This window comes from Cyprinus carpio, chromosome B13, assembly GCF_018340385.1.
Source record: "Cyprinus carpio isolate SPL01 chromosome B13, ASM1834038v1, whole genome shotgun sequence".
Taxonomy (NCBI): Eukaryota; Metazoa; Chordata; class Actinopteri; order Cypriniformes; family Cyprinidae; genus Cyprinus; species Cyprinus carpio.
Window position 1 is genome coordinate 13,757,795 of NC_056609.1, and position 24,057 is coordinate 13,781,851.

Here is a 24,057-nt window from a genome sequence, read left to right on the forward strand (position 1 = left end):
CAAGATTCCATGTGTTCTTGCACTCAGCATTTTCAAACTAAAAGTCCCTGCTTCTAACACATCGTCCGAACAGAAAAAAATATCGGCTGATAATTAAAAGATATATAAATTAGCCTTAGCAATAACATACTATATGGAAGTAGTTATCCACATGCACTAAAACAATTCATTTCTCACAAAGGAACAGCCTGCGCCTAGAAGGAGAGATATTTTGTTAGCAAGTACGTTTGCAATATCTCATCACCCGTCTCTTCACCCCTCTTTTTTTCCTCATCTAACTCTTCCCCTCTCCTTCTCGCTCTATTCATCCCTATCATTTCTATCCCTCTCACTTTAATTGTTTATATGCATTAACATTCCCCAAATAGACCTTGTTCAGGTGACAGGGCTGTAATTTGGCGGGCCCCTGTTCCACGGTGCAACAGAAAGAAGTAAGCAATTTAGGCTTGCGCGGCGGCTGTAATCTGGGGTTGTCAACGGCCCGCGCCGTTCCAGCCTATGCTAATCAATCAGCTGCGGCCTGTACCCGCTCATCTGACCGGCTTAGCCCCGCACCCGCGTGCTGATATATCTATTAGTCTGCCGTCAGCGCTGCGCCGCTGCGAAGATGAGATTCTGCCAGCTTTGGCATTTTCTCTCACAGATAAGTAAGCTATCAGGCCACCGGATAAATAGCAGAGCAAAGAGTTGCCCCGGCCCCCGCACATGCCGGTGACAATGCAGCGATGGCTCTTCTCCCCTCATTATACGCCGCCACCACTAATCCAAAAAAGTTGTTTACCAAGAGAGGAGGGCGGCCTTATCTACCCGAGGCACAGTGTTGCGGCTTTGAAAACACACTCGTGTGCGCAGCTGGGTAAGACGGAAAGGCTTTTTTCCCCTGTATTCTGTCATTTCGGTGTGCTGGAGCTGTGTGGATAGAGGCTTCCTTTTTTGTTGCTCGGTGTGTTCAATGAAAATTGCTGAGGGGTGTGTGTGTGTGTCTGTATGTATGAATGCCTGTGTGGGTTTGGGTTATAAATGATTAAGCTTGTCAAATGTGAACCGATTATTTTAGGGTGGGCGGTATGTCCAAATACATCATGGTATGTGTAATTTCATAAGACAGTATCAATATATATATATAGATGTAGTTGGCTTAAAATTCAAACTTTGTTTTTGGAAACTTGATGGATGCAAATCCAAAGGTTATTCATAACAGGATGTCTTATAAGTCTGGCATGAGTACGAAAACAGCTTCACACTATGTAATATCCGAATTTAAGAAAAACAAAAGACTGAGAGGAATACATTTTAAATGTGATCATGTACGGTTTATTTAAAGCCATTAAAAGACAGCTGATATGTCAGAGCAGTTACATAAAGAGACAGCAGAACTGTCGTGCCTTGTTTGCCTTGAATCCAGGGTAAAATTAAGTAAACAAAGAACCAAGTTCTTACTGACACGGTCTGTCAATTCATTAAGAATAGAGTTCATCAAATAAAGTTTATCGTTTGATTTCTTCATAGACCTGCATTTGCCTCTCTCGTTCTTTACACTACATGAGCGAATCTGTGGGCCGGGCTAAACAGGCAGTGCTGTAGCAGCAGACATTGATCTTCTTTTGCGGAGGTGCTGTTTAGCCACACTATTACATCATAAAGTGGCACATTCCACTACTTGTCGTTTTGGCAGATTGGCTTCAATATAAGCTGTTTTTAGACTAACCAAAAAGTTTTGAGTTCTGAAACTTACAGGATGTTTTTATAACACAATGAGCTCTTATCTATCAGAAGATGAAGGGAATTTTGATTCCTCAGTTCATGACCCCTTTAAAGTACTCAGTCTTGTATCTTTGTGTTTTTGTCTGATTTTCAAATACCTTTGCTTCAAATCAAAGTTTGTAATGTTGTGATTCACCTTGTAGCTGGTTGGTTTGGTTCAAGGCTTACAGCTCTTACAGCGCTTTAAAATCCCAATGGGAAAAATTAATAAAAAAAAAAAAAGTTCTGGAACCAGAACACTAGTGAGTGGGCACTGTGTAGTTGACACAACCTAGTATTGCACATCAAAACAAAATTTCTTTGTAATTTTATAATCAATAAAGTGCCCATCTGTGACACCCTTTGTAACTCAGAATCATATCTGTATCATAAATGTTTGGTAATCAAGCTAAATAAGATCTCATTTAGAACATTAAACATCTCAATATGTATCATGGAAAGTTTCTGTAATACGGCCCCATGTTTTAAACAACCATGATTGGTTTCTACATCCTTTTGTTGAGCTCTTTCAGGGACTGTACTCCATGTTGGAGACAAGATTGCACCTCTGATTCCTTCAGACCCCAACTCTCCCATCCTCTCTGAGACGCCATGAAGTGACTTTGGTTGTCTGTGGGTGTACTTGTGAGAGAGAGTGAGTGAGTGAGTGTGTGTTCAGTAATCCTGGAGTTGGAGTAAAGTAGTGGTGTGAGGGAACAGATTGCAGTTGATCATGCTGAAATGCGCCCTTATCCGTTATTGGATCTGAAATGGAGGAGGCTTAGGAATTATCAGAGGCCTGCGGTAATGTGGAGATCATCTGCAGAAAGCTCAGGGCTGCCCCAAGTCCTGAAAGGGAGGAGGGAATGCACAACTTTCTCTTTTTTGTTTCTATTTCCTGTATCTTAGGTTTTTAATGTCATTGGGCCCTATTTTATCTACGATATTTTATTTACGATCTAAACGCAAAGTGTAAAGCGCACGGCGCAGGTGCACTCAGGGCGTGTCCAAATCCACTTTTGCTATTTTAACAACGGAAAAACGGTTGGCCCGCGAAAAAACATTGCGCCAGACTTTAGACCAGGTTTGAGTTGGTCTATGGCGCAGTCTATTTTCAGCCCCTTAAAATAGCAATGCGCCTGAACACACCTCTTTTTTAGACCAGCACGCCCATAAGCGCACAAATGGGCGTAAATGCATTTGCTAATTAAACGACGTGGCGCTGGATGGGAAAATGCGAACGGCGCCGGACTGAAACTAGCAAACACACTTGCACTGCACCTTGCGTCAGATTGCGCCGGGTATATGATATGGCCCATTCTGTTTGATTGATTAATTATAGGTTTGTAGCTAAAGCTGTATGGCATGTTAATCTGTGACCTCAGTATTTAACTGCTCATAAAGTGGCATGGTAAGCTGATTGTTTGTCTTGTTCATTGTTCTGTTTAAACCTATGACGTTGAGGGTTTGTACGTACATATGCAAGCAAACAAGCCGCTCCAGAGCACTATGGTTATAGTGTGTAAGTAAGTAAGTGCCGGACGGCATCTGTGCGTCTCATCCTGGCTCATATGATTAGTGTCTGGCATTTCCACCGGGATTAGCCAGGCGCTGCACTTTTCCAAAGTTCACAAGGTTAAGAGTTCACCAACACATAGACTGTTTAAAGGAGGACCACAACAGCGCAGTGATAGTGGGAAATTATTCCCCACTTGGAAAAAATCACAAAAGTATTGACTCTTTTCTAGCTCTTTCTTACCCTAGCAATGTTAAGACACTTCACCTTTACGTTCAGTAGAGGACAGTATAGCTAAAACAAGGCACCAAATGCCTAGTTTGTTTTCGCTATTCAGCTAGCATAGTGAGCGGCTTTTTAATCTACGTTTTAGCACTTGTTATGGGTTTTACATAAAATTTGAGGAAAGAAGAGAAAAAGAATGTACAAAGGTTTGAAGATAAGTAAACGGAGGTAAATAGTGTAGCAGAGACAGCTCTGTGTCTCATTTGGTAATTGAAGGTGAGAAGTGATTGCATTATCCCCAGGAAGAGCTTTTATCTGCTATCACCTCATGGCTTCTTCATTTCCTCAAGTGCATCTTGTCTCCCGGCCAAAATAAAACTCACACCTTTACATACACTTGTCTGTTTTATGCCTGTAATTTTATCGTTTAAATTCAAGTTTCAGATTCAAGACTTTTAGTTTCCTTCTTTGTGTCCACTAAATGTATTACCATTCAAAAGTTTGGGGTGGGTAGGACTTTTTTAACGTTCTTGGTTTTATGTTTTGAGGATTTTGGATTGTTTTATTTGATCAAAAATACAGTAAAGACACTTCTATTGTTGTATTGTGAAATATTATTGCAATTTAAAATTAACGTTCTTGAAAGTCTCTTTTGCTCATCAAGGCTGCATGAAGTTTTAGCAGTCATTACTCCAGTCTTTACTCCAGTCACATGATCCTTCAGAAATTCTTTTATTATTTTTATGATTTTATGATTTGGTGCAGTTTTTATATTCTAAATACCTTTGTGGAAACTGTGATTTTTCATTATTCTTTGATTAATAGAAAGGTCAAAAGAATAGCTTTTACACTTTTGATCAATTTAGGGTGTGCTTGCTGAAAAAATAAATAAATAAAATCTTATCCCAAACTTTTGAATAGTAGTGCAATACAGTAAAGACACTTCTATTGTTGTATTGTGAAATATTATTGCAATTTAAAATATATTTACATGGTCAACAAAACTATAAAAATAATCTCATAAAAAACTATTGATGTCTTGACAAAAACATTAAGCAAAAACCTGCACATTTAGTATGCTGACAAAATGGGTCTAATTTCTGAATGTTTAAGTGTGCCAAACTGAATATTCCTGGAAATAATTATTAACTGTGCCTAAATGTTTATGGAATATTCCCAGAAATTTATTGTGGTATTATGGTTATGTATTATCAGATAACTGTTGCATAACATAGTTTTTCATAGTCATGCTTATTTGTATAGCACTTCAGAGATTTATTTATTTATTTTATTTTTTAACGTAAGATTTGTTGCACATTTACTGCAATTTTTCTGCACATCAACTGTGTTTGCGAAGATTTGCTATTTAGCACACAGTGAATAAAAATAAGGAACGGTTTTAAAGGAATACTTTATTTCTTTATGGTGTACTTCAGCTGAGAGAAGGGAAAGAAATCCACCTATTGCCATAATTGTATCTCAGCGTATCATTATTGAAAAGACCTCTTAAAGCAGAGAAACCCCTGCCCTTATTAAGCAGCCCCTGTGTTATCTCACCATTTGTACAACTGCTGAATCAATCCATTTCAAATGTCATTTTTAAAGATGTCTAACTTATGAGAATGTCATTAAACCATTTGTATTCTTTAGTTTATTTAAACACTCAAACGCTTTCACTAGGATTGTTCTTTGATGTATATAACAGTACAGCAGTTAATAAATGAAGACACCGCAAGCCTCTATTACACTTTTCTTGAGCATAGTTCTAGTTTTATCAAAATGCAGAGCGATACGATTTAGCCCATCATTCAAACTCGTAGTTATTGGATTTTTACATTTCCAGTCATATAAGTCATAGAGGATGCTGGGACTTCAGAGATTACAGGCAGCTGAATTAATCAGCACAAAAGGGCCTCCTAGATGAGCCTAGAAGTTGTTGTTGTGACCTCTAAGTGTCATAAGTTGTTTTTTTTTCTGTCTAGCTACAATCCGTATGTGATAAATCTTACACTAGCCTCTCAAAATGTCATATGGTTCATCAGCAAGTGGAATAGCAAGCAGGTGCTGCCGCCTTTTAATGGCAGAGGCATATGTTGACGTTTTATCAATAGACATTATTAAATCTTGCTTGGGTGAGTTAATCTCAAGATGATGGTGCAGAGAGGTTGAGAGAGAACGGCTTTAACAGGCCTTCCTGAAAGGCAGGTCATAAGCTGCTTATTATATCGACTCTGTCTTACAAACACTCACACACACATTTTCTCACCTCTCTCTATCTATCCGCCTGTATTTCTGTCGTTCTTGCATGCACTGAACTCTCTATCTATCCGCCTGAACCTGCAAAACAGCACCATTGGTGTTGATGAGCTTTATTGTAATATAGACAATCTTTTAATACAAAAAGTTTTTTTTTTTTTTTTGATAAATCCATTAATTTTATTAGATTTTTCTTCCTTTTCTTTCAGCATAATGATGTATTTGGACTCCTCCTATACCTCACTGCTGTTTTATACATAATTATGTTTTTTAGTAATAACTAAATTGAAATAAATGCTAGCATTTTGACATTTTCCTCTCTCTCTATTATCATCATCATCATTATTATTATTACTGGTTTTATTTTAGCTGATATTATGTATCATTTAAAAAAATCTTGACATTATGAAAAGTTAGGTTGCAGTTGAACTCTGTTACTGTAATATTTTTCCCTTTTTCAGTAATACTCTTGCATAAATAATAAAAAAAATCTGTCATAATGACATTATTTTCATCATTTTACAGACATTAATTCTTTCAGGACAATTTAAATTCTCTTCTTTTTAACATTTTATCCTATATTCCCTATGATATAAATTATGACATTATCTGTAAATCAAAGTATAGATCCCTTAAAAAATCGAAACCTTTATGAATTTTTCTTCTACGGAACATAGAAGATATTTTAATGCTGCATATGGTTTTTTATCTATATAGTTGTATGTCAATGATGAAAACGTATTTTGTGTTCCACAGAAGAAAATAAGTCTTACATATTTGAAGTGGTAAATGATGACAGAATGTTTTTTTTTTTTGGGTGAACTATCCCTTTAAACTTGAGTAACACTTAAGTTTTTAATATTTAAACGCATTTTTTGTCTTACAGAATGGTTAAAATCTTACAGAAAGGTACAAGCGTTTCTTAGAATGACCCAGTGCTCACACACCAAAAACACTGTTTTCTTTCTTCTTTCTTTTAAAACACTTCACAAATTTCTACATGAAGATACGTTGCAAACGAAAGTAAAGTTACACACACAAATCCAAACACATAAGAGCTCCCATCAAAGGCAGACAGCTCAGGGGCCTAAGTTTATTGAAATGACTATTTTCCTCAGCTGCATGTGTGTATGTGTGTGTCTGAGAGACAATAGCAGCTTTATGGCTCTTGCTGGAGCTAGCAGAAGGAGCAGAGGCTGACAGTGGGTGATAAGACCACCAGCCTGCTTCTTGTGATAATCGTTCGCTGGACCCCCACTCACTCTGTGCACAGCTTACAAGCCTAAGTAGCCAGAATCTTGTGTGTGTGTGTGTGTGTGTGTGTGTGTGTTGGAAGCGAACTGTAGCGAGCAGGGAGCGTTCCTCATGAACAGAGAGACAGCGGCAGTGTAAAAGAGAGTGAGACACTGTCTTTATGTTGCATCATGTCAAGGTTACCATGTAGGCTTGTAGTGTCCTTGTGTGAGGTTGTGGTATGTAATAAATTGAATGTTTCTATATAGTCTCTGTTGAATAATGTTCATCATAGTAAGTTTCAGGTTTTTTGTTTTTGTTGTTGTTGTTGTTGTTGTTTTTTTAATATGATCTGGCCATCTATACATTAAAGTATCTCTCTCACCTGTTAGTAAAGGAAATGTGAGTTAAGCGATGGTTATAATGTAACCACATGACATTGTTGACTAGATGAATGTTCACTAAAAATTAATTTTGTGTGTAATAATTATATATGTATATGTGTGTGTGTGTGTGTGTGTGTGTGTGTGTATATATATATATATATATATATATATATATATATATATGTATGTATATGTCTATATGTATATATATGTATGTATATGTCTATATGTATATATATGTATGTATATGTATATATATGTATGTATATATGTGTATATCTATATTTGTATATATATATGTTTGTGTGTGTTTTTTTTTTTTTTTTATATATGTGTGTTTGTGTGTTTTTATTTTAATAAAATATTTATTTCTTGAGCAACAAAACAGCATATTAGAATGATCAAGGATGATGAAGATAATGATAAAGACTGCATTAATGACTGCTAAAAATTCAGCTTTGCCATCACTGGAATTAATTACATTTGTTTTTTAAAATATTAAAATAAAGACTTTTCATTTAAATTGTAAATTTTCATTTAAATTTGTTTTTACTGTATTTTTGATCAAATAAATGTAAGCCTTAAAGGGATAGTTCACCGAAAAATGAAAATTCTGTCATTAATTCAGAGAGCTCTTGGAATTCATCAAAGATAACTTAATTTGTGTTCCAAAGATGAACGAAGTTCTTACAGGTTTGGAACGACATGAGGGTGAGTAATTAATGACAGAATTTTCATTTTTGGGTGAACTATCCTTTTAAAAAAAATGAGTGAGCACATTTTTAAATGGTATTGTATGTTTGCCTAACTATCACTTTTAATGCAAATCTATTATCCACCCCTAAACATCACAGTACAGAGCTATGATTGGTGGTTTAAATGTGTCAGATGCTCCCCTCATATCTCATGGCGAGATTATGCTGTAATGTGCACTAAATTTAATGTGATAGTGAAAACTGTGTAGTATTCCTGGTACTGTAAACAAACTTGGCAGTATGGTGCACCAGCACACTTCACACACTTCTTCTAACCGCTCTCTCTTTCTCATTCAGGTGTCTGGCCTTCTGAAGAGGTGATGGCCTACTATTGCCTGAAGAAACGTCACATGTTTACGTGAGCCCCCCTTCTCTCTCTCTCTCTCTCTCTCTCTCTCTCTCTCTCTTCTCCCACTCTCTCTCATTTTGGCCATATGACAGAGAAGCAAGGGGCACTTTTTGATTTGCACTCAAGGCGGTACACAAGCCTTTGATTTCCTGTTTATACATTCAAGAGGCAGAAGAGGGAAGAGAGGCTTATCGATCACACAGCGGCAAGCTGAAGGTCAACTGGGCATATAGAGATAGAGCGGGGTTTTGCGCCCTTGGGCCAATGCTTCTGTAGGAGTCTGTGTGTGTGTGTGTGTGTGTGTGTGTGTGTGTGTGTGTGTGTATGGAGGATGTTAAGACCTGTGATCTGTTGTGATTTGGTCTGTGTGTCGCTTTTGTGCATATTCAGACCTCTAAATTAAAAACTGGAGTTAATTTGCATGTGTATGTGTGTGTGTAGTATGTTTGTGCGTGTCTGTGTGTGACTGTGTGTGTATGTCGACGTGTGCTCTTGTTCCTGTATGTCATCAAGGACTGTCACCCTCTCGCTATCTTCCAGACCTGTTATCAGGCACTCACCAAAAAGAGGAGGATAAAGCAGAACAAAAAAAAAAGTCAATTTACAGAGAGCACCCATCTCTTCTCTTCATCCCTCTGGTTTTTTGCCTTTCTTTCCACTAGCCCAATGTACAGCCAAATAGCTACCTGTCACTGGGGCTTTGTCCCCGCCGCGGCTCATACTAGCAGTTTTGTGCGCATTAATTTTTAATTGCACTCCCTCATACAACAATCGCTCTCTCTTCATCCTCCACTCTGTCTCTCTGTCAATGGAAGGTGTCGGATCACGGGGCTGAGAGCAGACAAACACATGGAGACTGTTGTCACGGAGCGCAGAAATGACTGGCAAAATGATGAAGTCAAGCTGCTGGCGTGTGTGTGTGTGTGTGTGAGAAGACACTTCTGGGTGTGCAGCTCTGGGCTGCTTTTGATATACAGGGACTCTCTACTGTATATTTTGTGTATGACAAACACAAATGAACTCTATGCAAATTATAGTCTTTGTGTAAATACTCCGTTCCTGTGAGAATTATATGAATTACCTTTCATATGAATTATTCTGTTCTGGTGCGTAGGTCTCTATATATACAATAGGTATGTGTGTTAACTGTTGTGGTGTGACTCAAAAATGTCAGGGTTGTTCTTAGGGGAAAAAAAGCAAAAATACTAAATGCAGTTAATAAAATAAAATGCAAATAAATTTGTTGTGTTTACACAGGATAGCCAGTTAGGCTTGTTAACATTTTTTAAGGGTAGGGAAAATATCTGTCTATAGTTATTGACGTACTGTATGGTTTAAAGGCCATTTGTCCAGTCAAACTCTTCTGTAGAATGTATGTTCACTTACAATAATAAGCGGTTTGTGCCGACCTCAATGTGGTTTGTGTGGTGAGTTTTTGACTACCAAGAGAATAAAATGATCAAAATTCATAGAATACAATAAGAAATCAGTTCATCAGTGTATGATGTTTAATTTGAAACACTTTTTATTTACTTCTGTACATATTACTAATGTCTTGGTTTGTCACTGGATGTAAACACAGCTCAGTGAATCAGACATACAATACTTAAACAACAAAAGTAAATATTGTTGGGAAATTTACCATAGTAATACCATGGTATTCTTTCAAGTACTTTGGAGTGCCATATAAATGAGTATAAATATTCAGGAATCGCTGCTGGGTTATTTACAATTATTTACAACAGTGTTTATTTATATATATATATATTTTTTTTTTTTCTAGATGTCGAGGTTATCATCAATACTAGTATATTGTCACACCTAATTTACTATAATAAATATATCAAAACACTGCAATATTACCATCTGTAATGCATCAGTGTTCTTAAAGTCCAGTAGAGAATCAAAACAGAACACTGATCCTGTGCATTTAATTCACTTTCCATTCCTGCTGTACCACCATTCTACATTTCCAGCAGGAAAAAGGACAATTGTGCTTTCTTTTGTAAACACATATACACCCGCTCACATGCAGAGAGAAGGAGGGAGAGTAAGGTTGAGATCAATGAGCCCAGCGGAATTGCATTCCAATCAATGGCATCCCCCAACACGGGCAAGTTAATTAGCGTTATTGTCAAGACACAACAGCCATCTCTCTCTCTCTCTCTGTCTGTCTTTATCACTCTCATCCTCCTGTTTTCGTCTCATTTGAGCTGAAAAACTTCACTCTCATACTCATGTACTTCAGTGTTAACGCTAAACAGCGCATCAAACCCCTCCGTGTCTCTCTGTCTCACAGGGGCTCGGCGGTGTGTGAGCTGGGTGGAGGGATGACGTGTCTTGCGGGGCTCATGGTAAGTCAAAAGTGAATGCAAAAATTACAGACAGTTCTCACACAGTCACAGGCAAATGAGCAATTTGCATCAGCATGGGTAATCTAACATGGGCATATTGTAAGCGACATGAAATCGGCCAGCACACATGGACATTTCTACCTCAGTGACCATAAATAAATACACGTGGCCCAATGGGCTAACTTCATCAAAAGCATTCAAACACAGGGGCTTGTATATGCAAACACTTTCTGTCTTGGTCACACACACACACACATCAGTGGCTTAGGCTCTGGCTGTGTGTGGTGTATAGTAGTTTGTAGTAGCCTCTCCAGATGGACAGGCTTAACATGTTATCGATTTCGCCTTCACAAGACCAGCCTTCACGTATCTCTCCACTCAATACCCCCGTGTTGTGACATTACGGACCGCCAGTGGATCGCCCTCCTCGTCCCCCACTCTTTTTTTACTCACATTTCTCCTTTTCTCAGGTCTGACTTAGTGCTTCTTGATGCATGTGTTTATTTAAGTCCTTCACGAGGAAAAATGGCTCCTCTCTTCTGTCCTGTGCCCTGGAGTGCTGTGGTTTTGGCAGTGCCATCCATGTTTTTCTTGGGTGACTGGTTGGTTTCCTGCAGGTCTTGATGCCCATATGGCTAGCTGGTGGTGCGGGGCCTCGTGACCTGACTCTTGCCCACAGGGCAAAAACACTGCATCACTCTGTACAGATGATTGTGCTGTATTGTCTAATTTTTTCAGTGCATGTACCCTTTTTTGTTTGACTTAAAGACATTCAAAATGTCTGCAAAAAAAAAAAAAAAAAAAAAAACTTAAATTATGTTGCAATTTGTGTGTTTTACCTGGGAAAATGTATCTAAGATGCTGGTTTTCTCTGTGATGATTTCGATATTTGCTGCGTTTTACCATCAAAATATTTGAATGCAGAATTTATTTGATAGAATACAGTTCTCAGCAGCCATTATTCCAGTCTTCAGTGTCACATGATCCTTTAGATTTCATCCTAATATGCTGATTTAATGCTTAAGAAACATAAAAAAACCCGAATAATTAGAATGTTCAAAAGATTTTTGTAACATTATAAATGTCTTTACTGTGACTTTTAATTAATGTATCCTTGCTGAATAAAAGTAATAATTTATTGAAAGAACAGTACTCTGTAGCACATGATAATATTCCTTAAGAATTATCCCATCGCTAAACTGCTATCTAAACTGCTCCTATTCTCATTAGGTCAACAATAATAAAAAGTAAATAAATAAAAATAATTATTAAAATACAGTTTCATGTCTTCTAAGAAATATTGAAATCATTAAACATTACATTTATAAAATGCTCTCTGCAGGAGGGTCAAAGAGGTTTTTTTGCTTCCTGTATTTGAGAAATGTAAGAAATTCGAAATCGTATTATTCAAAAGCACAAATATAAAACCTTGCAAGCACTTTTACAAACGCACACACACTCCCTGCTTCTGCCCACTGTGCCTCTCCAAACAACTGTTACACAGCGCCCCTGATAAAGACGACTACTTGAATGAAAAGACTGTATAAAAAGGGACAGAAAGAGCTGACAGTGAAGCAGCACAAAGGCAGAAGCTTCGGAGTACAAAGTTATATGAAGGGCATCAGGCAGGCCTCGCGAGCCGAGTAAGGAGTGACAGCAGAGCGCGATGGCCCCGCCTGATAAACGCCACACTGCAAATGAAAGGCTCGGCGCTCACCATCATCCCCTGTCACAATGCAATTACCCAACAGAGTGATAGCAAGATAGAGGGCTCCCAGCCACCGGGAATGATAAAAGTATTGACTGATTTGATTGAATGATTAAAATAATGCAGACGTAAAATGAAAAAACGGCCAAGACAGACAGCGATGGATGAGAGGGAGCAGGGGAGAAAGAGAGAGGGGTGGTCGTTTTGGCGCTCTTCAGATATGACTGCTTGCAAACAGTGTGGTGAGGATGTCTTGCTTTTGTTTTATTTATTTATTTGTTTGTTTATTTTTCATCTTTTTTCTCCTTTCCTGCAGATTGCAGTTTGTGCTGATGTGAAGGAAGTGCTGCTATCTGATGGCAACGAGAAGGCAATTCAAAGTATCCTTGCATTTTGGACTGGTGTAGCTCTGTTCCAATACCTAGTAAGATGCCCATTCCCTACATAGGCTGCTGCCTTCTAAGGCAGCATCTGAACTGAAATGGAACCTCATAAGCGACTGATCTGGAACAACTTACATAGGCAGGATCTGAAAATAAAGTGCACGGGAAAAGGCAGCATAATTACGTTGCCTATTCCTTTTGGAACAGCCTTCACGTTTTAAATTGACACCTAAACAATATTCTCCCTACAGAGGCAGCTCACTTGGTTTTGGAACAGAGCTTGCGTGTTTCTGAACCAATCCAAACACCACTTTGTTTCTGGAGTGTGTTTGGGGTGTATGTTTTCAGTGTAGACTGTCTTCGAGAAAGGAAAACCTTGCTGTGTATTTAAACCGTATTTACCTCAGATATTCCTCACTTCCACCTCACACACACACATTCAGTCATCCATTCTTAATGTGCACTCTGTCAAAGAATACACACACACACACACACACACAATCACACCCCCCTCGACATATCTGAATGTGAGGCAAATCATCCAGCTGACACCCGAAACCTGCATTTAGCATGTTTAATACATATTCATGTCATTGAAGGCTACCGCTGTGTGTGTTGACTCACCTGCTCCTTGTCTCTCACCCTCTCCCCCCACTTCCATTCCTCTATTGACTTTCTTTTTTGCCAGAAGCATGGATGAAGCTTAAACAGGTGACAGGGCACAGCTCGAACCTTCTTTCTTCATTCCCTTTCTTCGCTTTTTCTTATTCCATCTCTCGTCTTCCCACCGCATTCACTCAGATTAGCCACGTCGTTTGGCTCACAAAGGCAGGAAAAATGGAGACGACAGACGTGACAGCAAAACGCTGCAAAATTACCATGCCCACATTCGTTAGTACAACAGCCAGCGCTGCCACTACAATGAGCTTTTATTGAATATCAAGACTCAAAGAACAATAGCCGTGGCATGAAAATAACACAATTCCTCATTGAGAAGAGATTTGTTTAAAAGAAAATGGAGGGAAAGGGAGCAGAGCAAGACACACTCAAAACATTCATGGTCTGTCTCTAAACTGCTTCCTGTAATAGAGTGTGAAAAGACTGGCAGTAGGCTGATAGAGTATTAATTGGCAGTGCTTTGTTTCAGAGATGTTTCTGCCATAATAGAACGCCAAGAGATGATCTGATGATCGGACGAGGCCAGGAAAGGACAAGCTGTCTTGGGAGAACCGTATACGATATGGTGTTTTCTTTCATTGTTTTAGAGGAAAGAAAATGAAAGGATCTACAGAGTTGAAACAATAATATTAGCATGTGAGCCATAGGATTACTCCAAATGGTCTATATATATATATATATATATATATATATATATATATATATATATATATATATATATATATATATATATATATATATATATATTCATTCATTCATTCATTCATTCATTCATTTATTCATTCGTTCGTTCATTCATTCATTCATTCATTCATTCTTTCATTCATTCATTCATTCATTCATTCATTCATTCATTCATTCATTCATACATTCATTCATACATACATACATACATACATACATAGTTTTTTTTTTCTTTCCTGTTTACCTGTCCTGTATATCTCCATAGAACCTTAAATTTTCGAAACTGGTCTGTAAAGCAATTTCTGCTTTCACCATTTAGGTTAGACCTTTGTTTAATTTTTAAAACCGTAACTATATAGCTTTATATATGTATAGTTAAATAGTGTACAGGGTTGGAAAAAATCATGTGAACAGAATTATTTGGACAGAATCACCATTGATTTTAATACAGCTTTCAGCCTTAGAATAGATTAACACAATTTTTGAGCAGTCTCTAGTTGAATGTTGTCAGTTGTCTGTCAATTGCTATAGATGTTGTAAGAGGGAATCTTTTTCTTACTTTTCTCTCAAAAAAATGCCTACAGTGATTTGACATTGTTTAAATCGGGTGATTGAGATGACCAGGGCAGATATTGAAGTTAAAGGGATAGTTCACCTAAAAATTAAAATTCTGCCATTACTTACAGAAGTAATCACTCATCCTCATGTCATTCCAAACCAGTAAAAACTACATTCATCTTTTGAAAAAAACACATTTAGATATTTTTGACGAAGTCCGAGAGCTTTCTGTCCCTCCATAGACAACAAGGAAACTACCACGGTCAAGAAGAAATCGTTGAGCATAGTCGGTAAAAAGTATTCTCTTAGCTTCATAAAATTAGGGTTGAACCACTGATGTCACATGCACTATTTTTAACAATGTCCTTACTACCTTTCTGGGCCTTGAATGTGGTAGTTCTGTTGCTGTCTATGCAGGGCCAGAAGGCTCTCGGATTTCATCAAAAATAATTTGTGTTCTGAAGATGAACGTAGGTTTTACGGGTTTGGAACGACATGAGGGTGAGTAATTAATGACAGAATTTTTGGATGAACTATCCCTTCAATCTTGGTACTCCAACTGTCCAGGTTTCATGATCTTAACACCATGTTTGTTGCATTTTAGCATTGGTATCTGTAATTAGAGGTTTATCATTTGCAGCTCTTTCATTGATGTTGGCTTTATGAAGTTGTCTGTGATCAGTTTTATGGAAACAAGATCTTCAAGGTGAATATTAAGGTTTGCTGTCACTTTTGCTGCAGCTGTTCTGTGTTGTAAGTGTTGATAGTCCCTATCATTCATTTTCGAAGTCTTGCCATGCTTTGTGTATGCAGTCACAATGATAAACACTTGCTCTTAAAACACCAAACAATTGGACTTTTAAGGTTACAGAGGCTCCTGCTAAACAGGCCATGATTTTTTGGAATATTTACATTTTTGTACATTTAATTTACTTTTGTGTGAGTACTTGTGTTGTTACTGGGCAATATGATGTTACTCCAAGTAGTGTTACTTCCTATACCAAATATGACCAATTAGACGTGTTACTACATGAACACACACACTCTTTGCACACTTCATCAAAAATCAGTCCAATGAGCCCAAGTGGGAATGAATAAAGTGTATCAGAAAGTGCTGAGTGGTTTCATGATTCAGTTCTGATCTCAGTCTGCATGTTCAAAAGGCTGGCTGAGCTCGTATTAAAGCCATGCATGTGTAATCAAGAGACCCTACTGTTAAGTGCTAAATTTCACTTCTCACACACTGATTATGTTCTTTAATAGCTGCTGCTCTCTGGAGCTTTACAAACTCTATTAAGCAGCAGTCCTGAAACTTGGAGACAATATCTGCACAGGTGTTACACAGGAAGTCCATTTTTGACCAAATTTGTGTCTCTGGGCACTGTTAAAAGAGAATGAGAGAGACGCCAGTGCTGACCTCTCCTCCAGTGGTCTTTTCCTGATGGGATTACACTGTAAGCTTTCCACTCTCTCTCCTTAGCAGCGGATCTCATCAGTGTAACGTGTGCACCCAGCCCCCTCCCCTCTTTCATTGAGGGATTTGCCCTCCATCCCTGCGCTATAGATTGGATTTGCTACGGTTGTTTTCCATGGAGCGAGAAAGAAAGCGGGGCAGAAAAAGCGAGAAATCGTAATTGAATTAGTTTGAAACTGTCGAAGGGTCTATTCATAGATGCGCTGACATCAATCCCGCAGTATAACCACAATGGGTGGAGGCCCATCTGAGGAGATGGCCGCAGGTTAAAAGCCTCCCTATTGATTACCTATGGTGATGCTTTGCATGACTTGGTTTAGAGCTCAGTGGTAATCTGAGGATGAGGTGTGGAGAGAGACGGCTGTTACGGAAGCAAACGGACTCTGTGGGTTGACGTCATTAAAGGAAGCAAGAAAATGGTCTTGCTGTTGTTCTGCAGTGTCTCACCTACATCTCTAATGTGGCTCATTTTTTTTTATATAAACTTTTCTGTATTCTGAAGCTTGATTAGCTTTTTGTAGTATTCTTCATATTCATCAATTACAAATGAACATAAATACAATACCAAATTATTTTATATTCCTTTGAGAAACATTGTGTTCAATTGCAAAAGCATTGAAAGATAATTTTACCTCCCACCTCTCATTATTTCTGTTACACTATCTGTCTATCTATCTGTCTGTCTGTCTGTTTAGATTAGTTGGATAACATTGTGAAGAAAAGCAACCACCAAGTGTCTAACAGTACTCAAGTCCTTCAGTATTGTTCAAAAAGCATTCCAGGATGCACCTGAGGTTGGTTGCATAGTAGCGTTGGCCAATCAGCATCCAGGACGGGAACTAATTTATGATGCCTTCACTTTTATTACAAAATATGGGAAAAGTGTAGGTCTGTTCAAACTTGCTTGACATGCTAGTGGATACATCTGTCTTCATGAAGTTAATGTTTAACTGTCCTGCTCTTATTAATTACAAAACAGTGTTGCATTTCTTGACAAAGAGCATCAGATGTGCGCAGTGTAATCGAGAGGAACAGACGAGAAGGGCTCTTCCTGTCTACCAATGTGTCCAGCAGGTAATCCCTCATATGCCTCCCAACATCTCTGATAATGAAAGACAGAGCACTAATATTCCTTTTACATTACAGCCATATGAAGTCCATCTCTTATGTCAATACAAATTCAAGTGTTATAATTCGCTGGAGCTTCGCGTAGTCGAGCATGCCATGAAGTATAGAAAAGTGTGTTTGGGTAAAGTGGCATTTACGGCACTTGTGTTCAGGACATAATAGTGTCAATAAGCAGGCAAAAATGAGGTTGCAAGGCTCCGTGTCACTCCCTGAACCCAGTTGGCCCGGTAACGAGGTATCCGCAGCCCACGGAGCGAGCGCTATGCTCGCTAACGCGCCGAGATGTATCCAGGCAGAGCGATGATGAGCCACTCTCCGTGATTGAATGCCCTCATCTAGAAAACTCAAACACACATACTCTCTCGAACACCCCTCTCTCACATTTGCCAAAACACAGCTCATCCACTGTGCACACCATCACGCAAATGCATTATCACCTAAAAAGTAATTTTGGCACTCAGTGATCTAACCACTCTCTCCCCCTCTCGTCTCCTCTCCTCTCTCTTGCTCTGCACACTTCCCCCTCCCTGTGTATTTACACTGGGCTGATGAAGTGAAAGAGTAAACGTATAATTAGCCTGCATTACTTTGATTGTTTTCTTTAGAGATTAGGCTTCCTGTCAGAGCGCGCGGTTTGAGTGGGGTGAAGGTCGCGTGTGATTGGTTGAGGTAGGGGGGGTGGATTCGCTTTCTCAAGTCAGTGAATAAGCAGCGCGGACCCCTGCTGAGAGAGGAGATTGTATTTCCACAAGACGTAATTTTTGTTTACTGACTGTTAATAATGGCTAATTAATAATCAGATTTGCTTGCCTGGAAACCGGCCCTAGCACTTAAGGAAAAGAGAGAACACGATCGCCGCGAGACAACGGCGCAAATAAATTGAGTGTCAGGTGTGTGAAATGTCTCTGGACGCAGCATTGCGAGGGATTATGGGGGTGAACGATAAATTGTGCAACAGGGTTGATGACACAGAAGCTATCATCCTGGTTCTGTCCTCTTTCAGGGTGGTGAGATGGGACAATGAGGCCGATGTGTCTGCTCTGGAAGGTCGCTTTGACGTGGTGATGTGCGCTGACTGGTAGGTTGATCCTTTTGTTGAACTGTCACTTCTTCAGAGATCCACCGTCACCCAAAACATGACACCTGTTCAGAACTGTTGTGCGACACCTCCAAAACAGATTATACGCTGTACAATTCTGAGCAAACGAAGAAATTCTCTACATCTGTCCAAAATGGCCGTTCTTAAAGCTATTACAAAATAAATATCATATCTCACACTTTACTAGCATCTCCAGCCACAATATGTCTACACCCTCAATAAAAGTGTGCACCTTGTGTCCCGGTGATGTGGCATTAATATTCTTGCGCGCGCAACTCTTATCAGATGTCAGCCATCAGCTTGCGGATGGCACTGCATTATTTCCCCTCCGCCAGCTCCGGCAGGCATTTCCATTTTTCAGAAATTGCCTCTTTTTCATGCTTGGCGTCCCAGCAAATGGATGTCTTAGGCAAATTGCAAATAATTATGCCTGTGCAAGGAGAGAAAGAGAGCGAGAGAGATTGTGGAGCAATACAAACATTTCAATTAGCCAGGTCCTGAACATGTGGAACCATTGTTTTTTTCTCTCTCTTTTGTGTGCCTGTGTAAATGCGATGTTGTGTGTCTTATGCTAGTCTTTTACAATCATTCGGATGTAAATTTTACTACTGGTACATTTAGACTTCATTATGTAATGCAAGAAAATTGAATGTTGCTTGAATGCTATGTTGGATAGTTTGGGAAATTCAGCTTAGGGAGGCATGATGAACAGTTCTCTTCATTTACATGGTCATGTAGTTGTTAAAGGGATGGTTCACCCAAAATTGAAAATTCTGTCATTATTTGCTCACTTAAGGAGCTGCAAACCTGTATAACTTTATTTCTTCTGTATAATTCTCTATTTAAAGTGAATGATATGAGGGACAGTAAATTACTTTTATGATGAACTGCCCCTTTAATACATTTTACAAACTGTGTTCCAGTAATGTAATGTTTGCCCATATTTTATGCATTTATATTAAATCTACACAGTACATTAAATTCACAGAAAATGGCCAATGAATGCAGAAGATTATTACCGAGATGTATTGGTAGCAAGTGTATTGGTTGGTTTATTCATATCTAATTCTCTGATTCTGATTCCTGCTCACATGTTATAATAACCCTAATTAGTGCTCTAATTATAGACATTTTCAAATCATACACATTTTCCCTATCAACTTTTTTCTTAACACCATTATAGTTTATTACATTGTTATTACATTGTTATAAGCCCAGCTCTAAACAGGATGTTCTTTGGCATTGTCTCTATCTAGCACAAAGTGGTGAGGCTGATGGAGGCGGGGTATAATGATACCTGTGTGTTCTCTGGCGATGATCACTAAAGCCTGGTACAGCCTACTATTATTCTAATGTCAGACAAATGGCAGCTAATACGCAGGTAAAATGTGCAGCAGAGGGCCAGCATGAGATTGATTTGTGTGTAGTAAGGAGATACTACTTGTGTGTGTGTGTGTGTGTATGTCTGTGTGTGAAGAGAGAGAAAGTGGAAGAAGGTACGTGAGGATGAATCATGCCGCGTTGGCTGTCCCCCCGTTGCTTGCACTGGCAACTCATCTGTAATTGCCGTCTTCAGGAGAGTGATCGCTCGGCGATTAACGAACATAGCCATGCTGACGATCACCTGCGAAAAGGTCAACAGCCACACTTCTGCTCCGATTAATTATAGTCTTTCAGACAATCGTCAAGAAAGGCAGGACGTAATGCAGCGGCACTCACGCTAGGAGAAGAGAGAGAGAGAGATAGAGACATAGTCTCAGCTATGATAGCAAAAGGTTCTTCCAAAAGACAGCCCTCTGTTTCACCTCGTCTTTGTCTTCACAAGACAATGCTATTCTTCTTCTTCTATGTTTTGTAGCTACGCTAAGAGTTGACAAAAGCATGAAATTAGCACTCAAGGCCCACAGCTCTTTACTTGACTTGTGAAGCTTTGTTTAAAGTGATATTTCCTCACTGCTAAGAAGGTAAAAGACTGACATGCTGTTTTTAATCAGAAGTTTCCATGTGTCTCTTTAACATTGGCCTGTTTAATATTGCATATGTAATGATATAGTCAAGTGTCCATCAGGTGTGCGATTTAAAATCCCATGTGAAGCAGTAGGTCTTTTCTTGTTTGCCTGTTTCAGAGTTTCTTGTACTTTTGTTATTTTGTTTTTAAAATGATTAAATTTGGAGTCTTCTTGCCCTTGTTTCTGAGTTCTCAGCATTACAGCACAAGAAATGTGTAAATGAAACATCAGTGTAAATGCAACAGAAAAGTAAAAAAAAAAGTAAAGTATTTTCTTGTTTACTATATTGAATATTTCTTAAAAAATGGTCATAAATTGTAAAAAGGTTGTCGATAGTGCACCTTTGAGAATTACAATAATATCTGTAAAATAATCTGTACTGAAATAATATGAATAGCAGTTGTTTTGTTTCTGGTTATTTTGAACCTCTGCACAGTTTGGGGGAAAAATATTATTGCCTTTTTTCTTTTGATAATAATTATGATAGCGATTTATTTTTTTTTCTCTCTCTATTGGTTGTGCTTATTTGTAGAGCTGCACAATTTGGCCAAAATGTTGTGATTATATGTCAATATGACTATAAAATAATAATTATTATTATTATAAGTATAAGAAATTATTATTTTGCAATATTTCACTGTAAATAAAAAAACTGCTTTCTTAATTACTGCAGTCTTAAATGTGAGACCATCAAGCTTTTTTGGCATAAAACTGCATAGAGAGAGAGAGACCTTAAAGCATCTCTTTTGTTGACAACAGCCAGTTTATAAGCACTTCATTATAAGTTTGAGAAGTTTATTTCCAATTCAAGTTATAAGCAACCCAAACCCACAGCATATCCAGAAATGAGTTCCATGCTGCTCTGATACACTGAAAACACCAGATCATGAGCTGCTCACGTGTAAAAATCACAAAGCCCTACACTTAGATTGGCCTGACAGCTGACATCCAGCTTCACTTTGCAAATGTATGATAATGTATGTCAAATAGATATGTCTTGAGACATTTATTCAGTGTTTTCATTTGCATTGATATTGAATGTACATGAACTACTGATATTTTAAGTTTCATATACATTATATAATGTGTGTTAATGACTTTATAATGGAGGTTTAAAGTGTAACACATTTCTGTTCAGCTCCATTTCCATAGTGACTACATTTAAACATGCTTGCAGGGAGTCGGTTTTAAAGTGCTATGGAATGGCACTCTGGAAAAACACAGTGTATCCCATCACTTAGATCCTTATTTGGAATCACAGTAACACCAGACTAGGGTCAAGCATGTGAAGAAGCAGTCAGCTGTGCTCCACGATAAGTGAATCAGTCTTCAGTACCCTCCAGCAGTCCCCATGCTGATGGGTGCCTGACACTAACAGATGAATCTCCATACAGTGTGTGTATGAGATTCCCTTAGGTCAGAACAGTTGTTGTGTAATTGTGTCTGTTGAATATACTAGATGAACAATTATTGAATGCATTTTCTATATTTGTTTATTAAAACATTTGCTGTCTATGAAACGGCAATGTTTTGTGACTTCCCACAGCAACTGAACCATAAGTGTGAGTGCATGTCTCTAGAGATCCCTGGTTTATGCTACTGCTTTACATACACACACAGACCATTGAAGCACTTCACTACACAAACACACTCAGTGTAATTTAAGCAGCTGGTGTGAATTCTTGCAGTGGTCTTGTTGTGTAGTGATTGACTGACTGAGAGAGCTTGGCATCTTGGCTTCCTCTAAGCTTCCTGTGTCTGTGGACACAAGATAAAAGCCTTTGCGCATGTTTACTTTTATTTATTTATTTGTTTATTTATTTTAGTTTTTATTAAGTTACTATATTATTTTTCTGATTTTTTTCTGTCACCTTTTCTTGCCCCTTGGCTCATTTTGTGATTTTTTTTTTTTTTTTCTATTTACATCTGTGTATTTTTAGAGCGCCTTACATTTACCACCTAAGTATGATATTTTGTGTCACCTGCCCAGCTGTATTGTTTAGCCCTTTTAACTATAATAGCACACATTGAAAAAAATAAATAAATAAAGCAACACACAAAAGTGCTTTAAAAATGGCACAAAAATGGGACTGGTCAATAATTTTTCCAATAGCTCTGAAAAATTGTATAATTTACCAGTTATTTAGATGTCGTTTAGATAAATTGGCCACGTCATTTACAGCATTTCAGTGTTGATTTCTGTACAGTTGTTTGTGATTTCAAGGTTTGAAGCTTCATAAAATTTGTTTTTTGATGGATAGATGGATGGATGTATGGATGGATGGATGGGTAGGTAGGTAGGTAGTTTGTTGGTTGGTTGGTTGAATGAATGAATGAATGAATGAATGAATGAATTTTGGACACACTTGACTAAAGATCCTAAAAACCTTTTAACCTTAAGGTTTATGTTTAAATGTACTTTGTACATTAAAAAATAAACCTAGACTACAAATAAAAAAATGAAAAAAAAAACAATTATTAAAAAACTAGCCATAAAGTGTCCAGTGAACATGAAGGAAATTTAGTATTTATCTGTAAAAACATCTCCACATATGAAAGGTTTTCTGTCTCATCAATAATGTAAGTCATCTTAGCGTAAGCTCCTACTGATGGTATGATTTTATGAGTCATTTATCTGCCATTACTGAATCCTTTAGGTTTCAATGAGGGGATGAGGTTAATGCACTCTGGATTAGGTCAGATCAAGTATTATAACCCACCCATATTTTAATCTTACTACCATCACTTTAAGATTATCACTCATTGTTCACACAGGCCAGGCAAGAGAGAGGGATTTGAATGTCAGTTAACCACTGCTGACGATGACGACAACAATACCAACAAGAAAATCTTGCAGCCCAAAGCTCTGATATAATGCTGGTGCTGTTGTGGATGGTCATTACCTTTTTAATACACAGAAAATACATTTAATTAAAGGAGAAAGTATGAAAGGCGAGTATTACATCACTGACAGGTCAATATATGGAAGTAAAGGAGGAAGTACCATTGGTAATGTGGGAAGGGCTTTTGTTTGACGTACCATGTCAAGGCCAGTGTGGCCAGTCGAACATTCCTGCACTCTCACCCCTAAACTCACCCTCTATTGTCCAGACTGACCAACTCCACCCAAAACACAGGGTCAAAAGTTGAACTGCTAATGAAACGCTAGACGTGGCCAGTGAGATCACAAAAATAAGGTTTAATCAACATAACTCTGACCTTTGACCCCAAGCAAACGAGAACAGTGTTTTTAGCAGGGTCAGAGGTGATTGGACTAAAAAGTTCACAAGTAAATTCAGTCTGGAACATGGTTTGCTCTTATAAAAATAGCTGTAGTATTATGAATATATAAAAAGCACAAGAATATGTACAGCAAATGCATAAATCTAATCAAAAGTGACAGTCAAGACATTTGTTTATAAAATAATACTATTAAAAATGTACTTTCCATAGATCAAAGAACAGTGTGTATATACAGTATGCATGCCAAAGGTTTGGAATAATTAATTTTTTTGTGTG

At 38.1% G+C, this 24,057-nt stretch overlaps 1 protein-coding gene across 1 annotated transcript in view; it reads left to right on the forward strand.

Moving 5' to 3' along the window:
- LOC109100391 (calmodulin-lysine N-methyltransferase-like) overlaps positions 1-24,057 on the forward strand; it is a 116,854-nt gene that overhangs the window by 61,986 nt on the left and 30,811 nt on the right. The window contains exons 4-8 of the mRNA XM_042737680.1: positions 8,412-8,472; positions 10,763-10,817; positions 12,842-12,905; positions 17,310-17,376; positions 18,434-18,508. Coding sequence (XP_042593614.1) covers positions 8,412-8,472; positions 10,763-10,817; positions 12,842-12,905; positions 17,310-17,376; positions 18,434-18,508 — 322 coding nt within the window. The remainder of the gene's footprint in view (positions 1-8,411; positions 8,473-10,762; positions 10,818-12,841; positions 12,906-17,309; positions 17,377-18,433; positions 18,509-24,057) is intronic.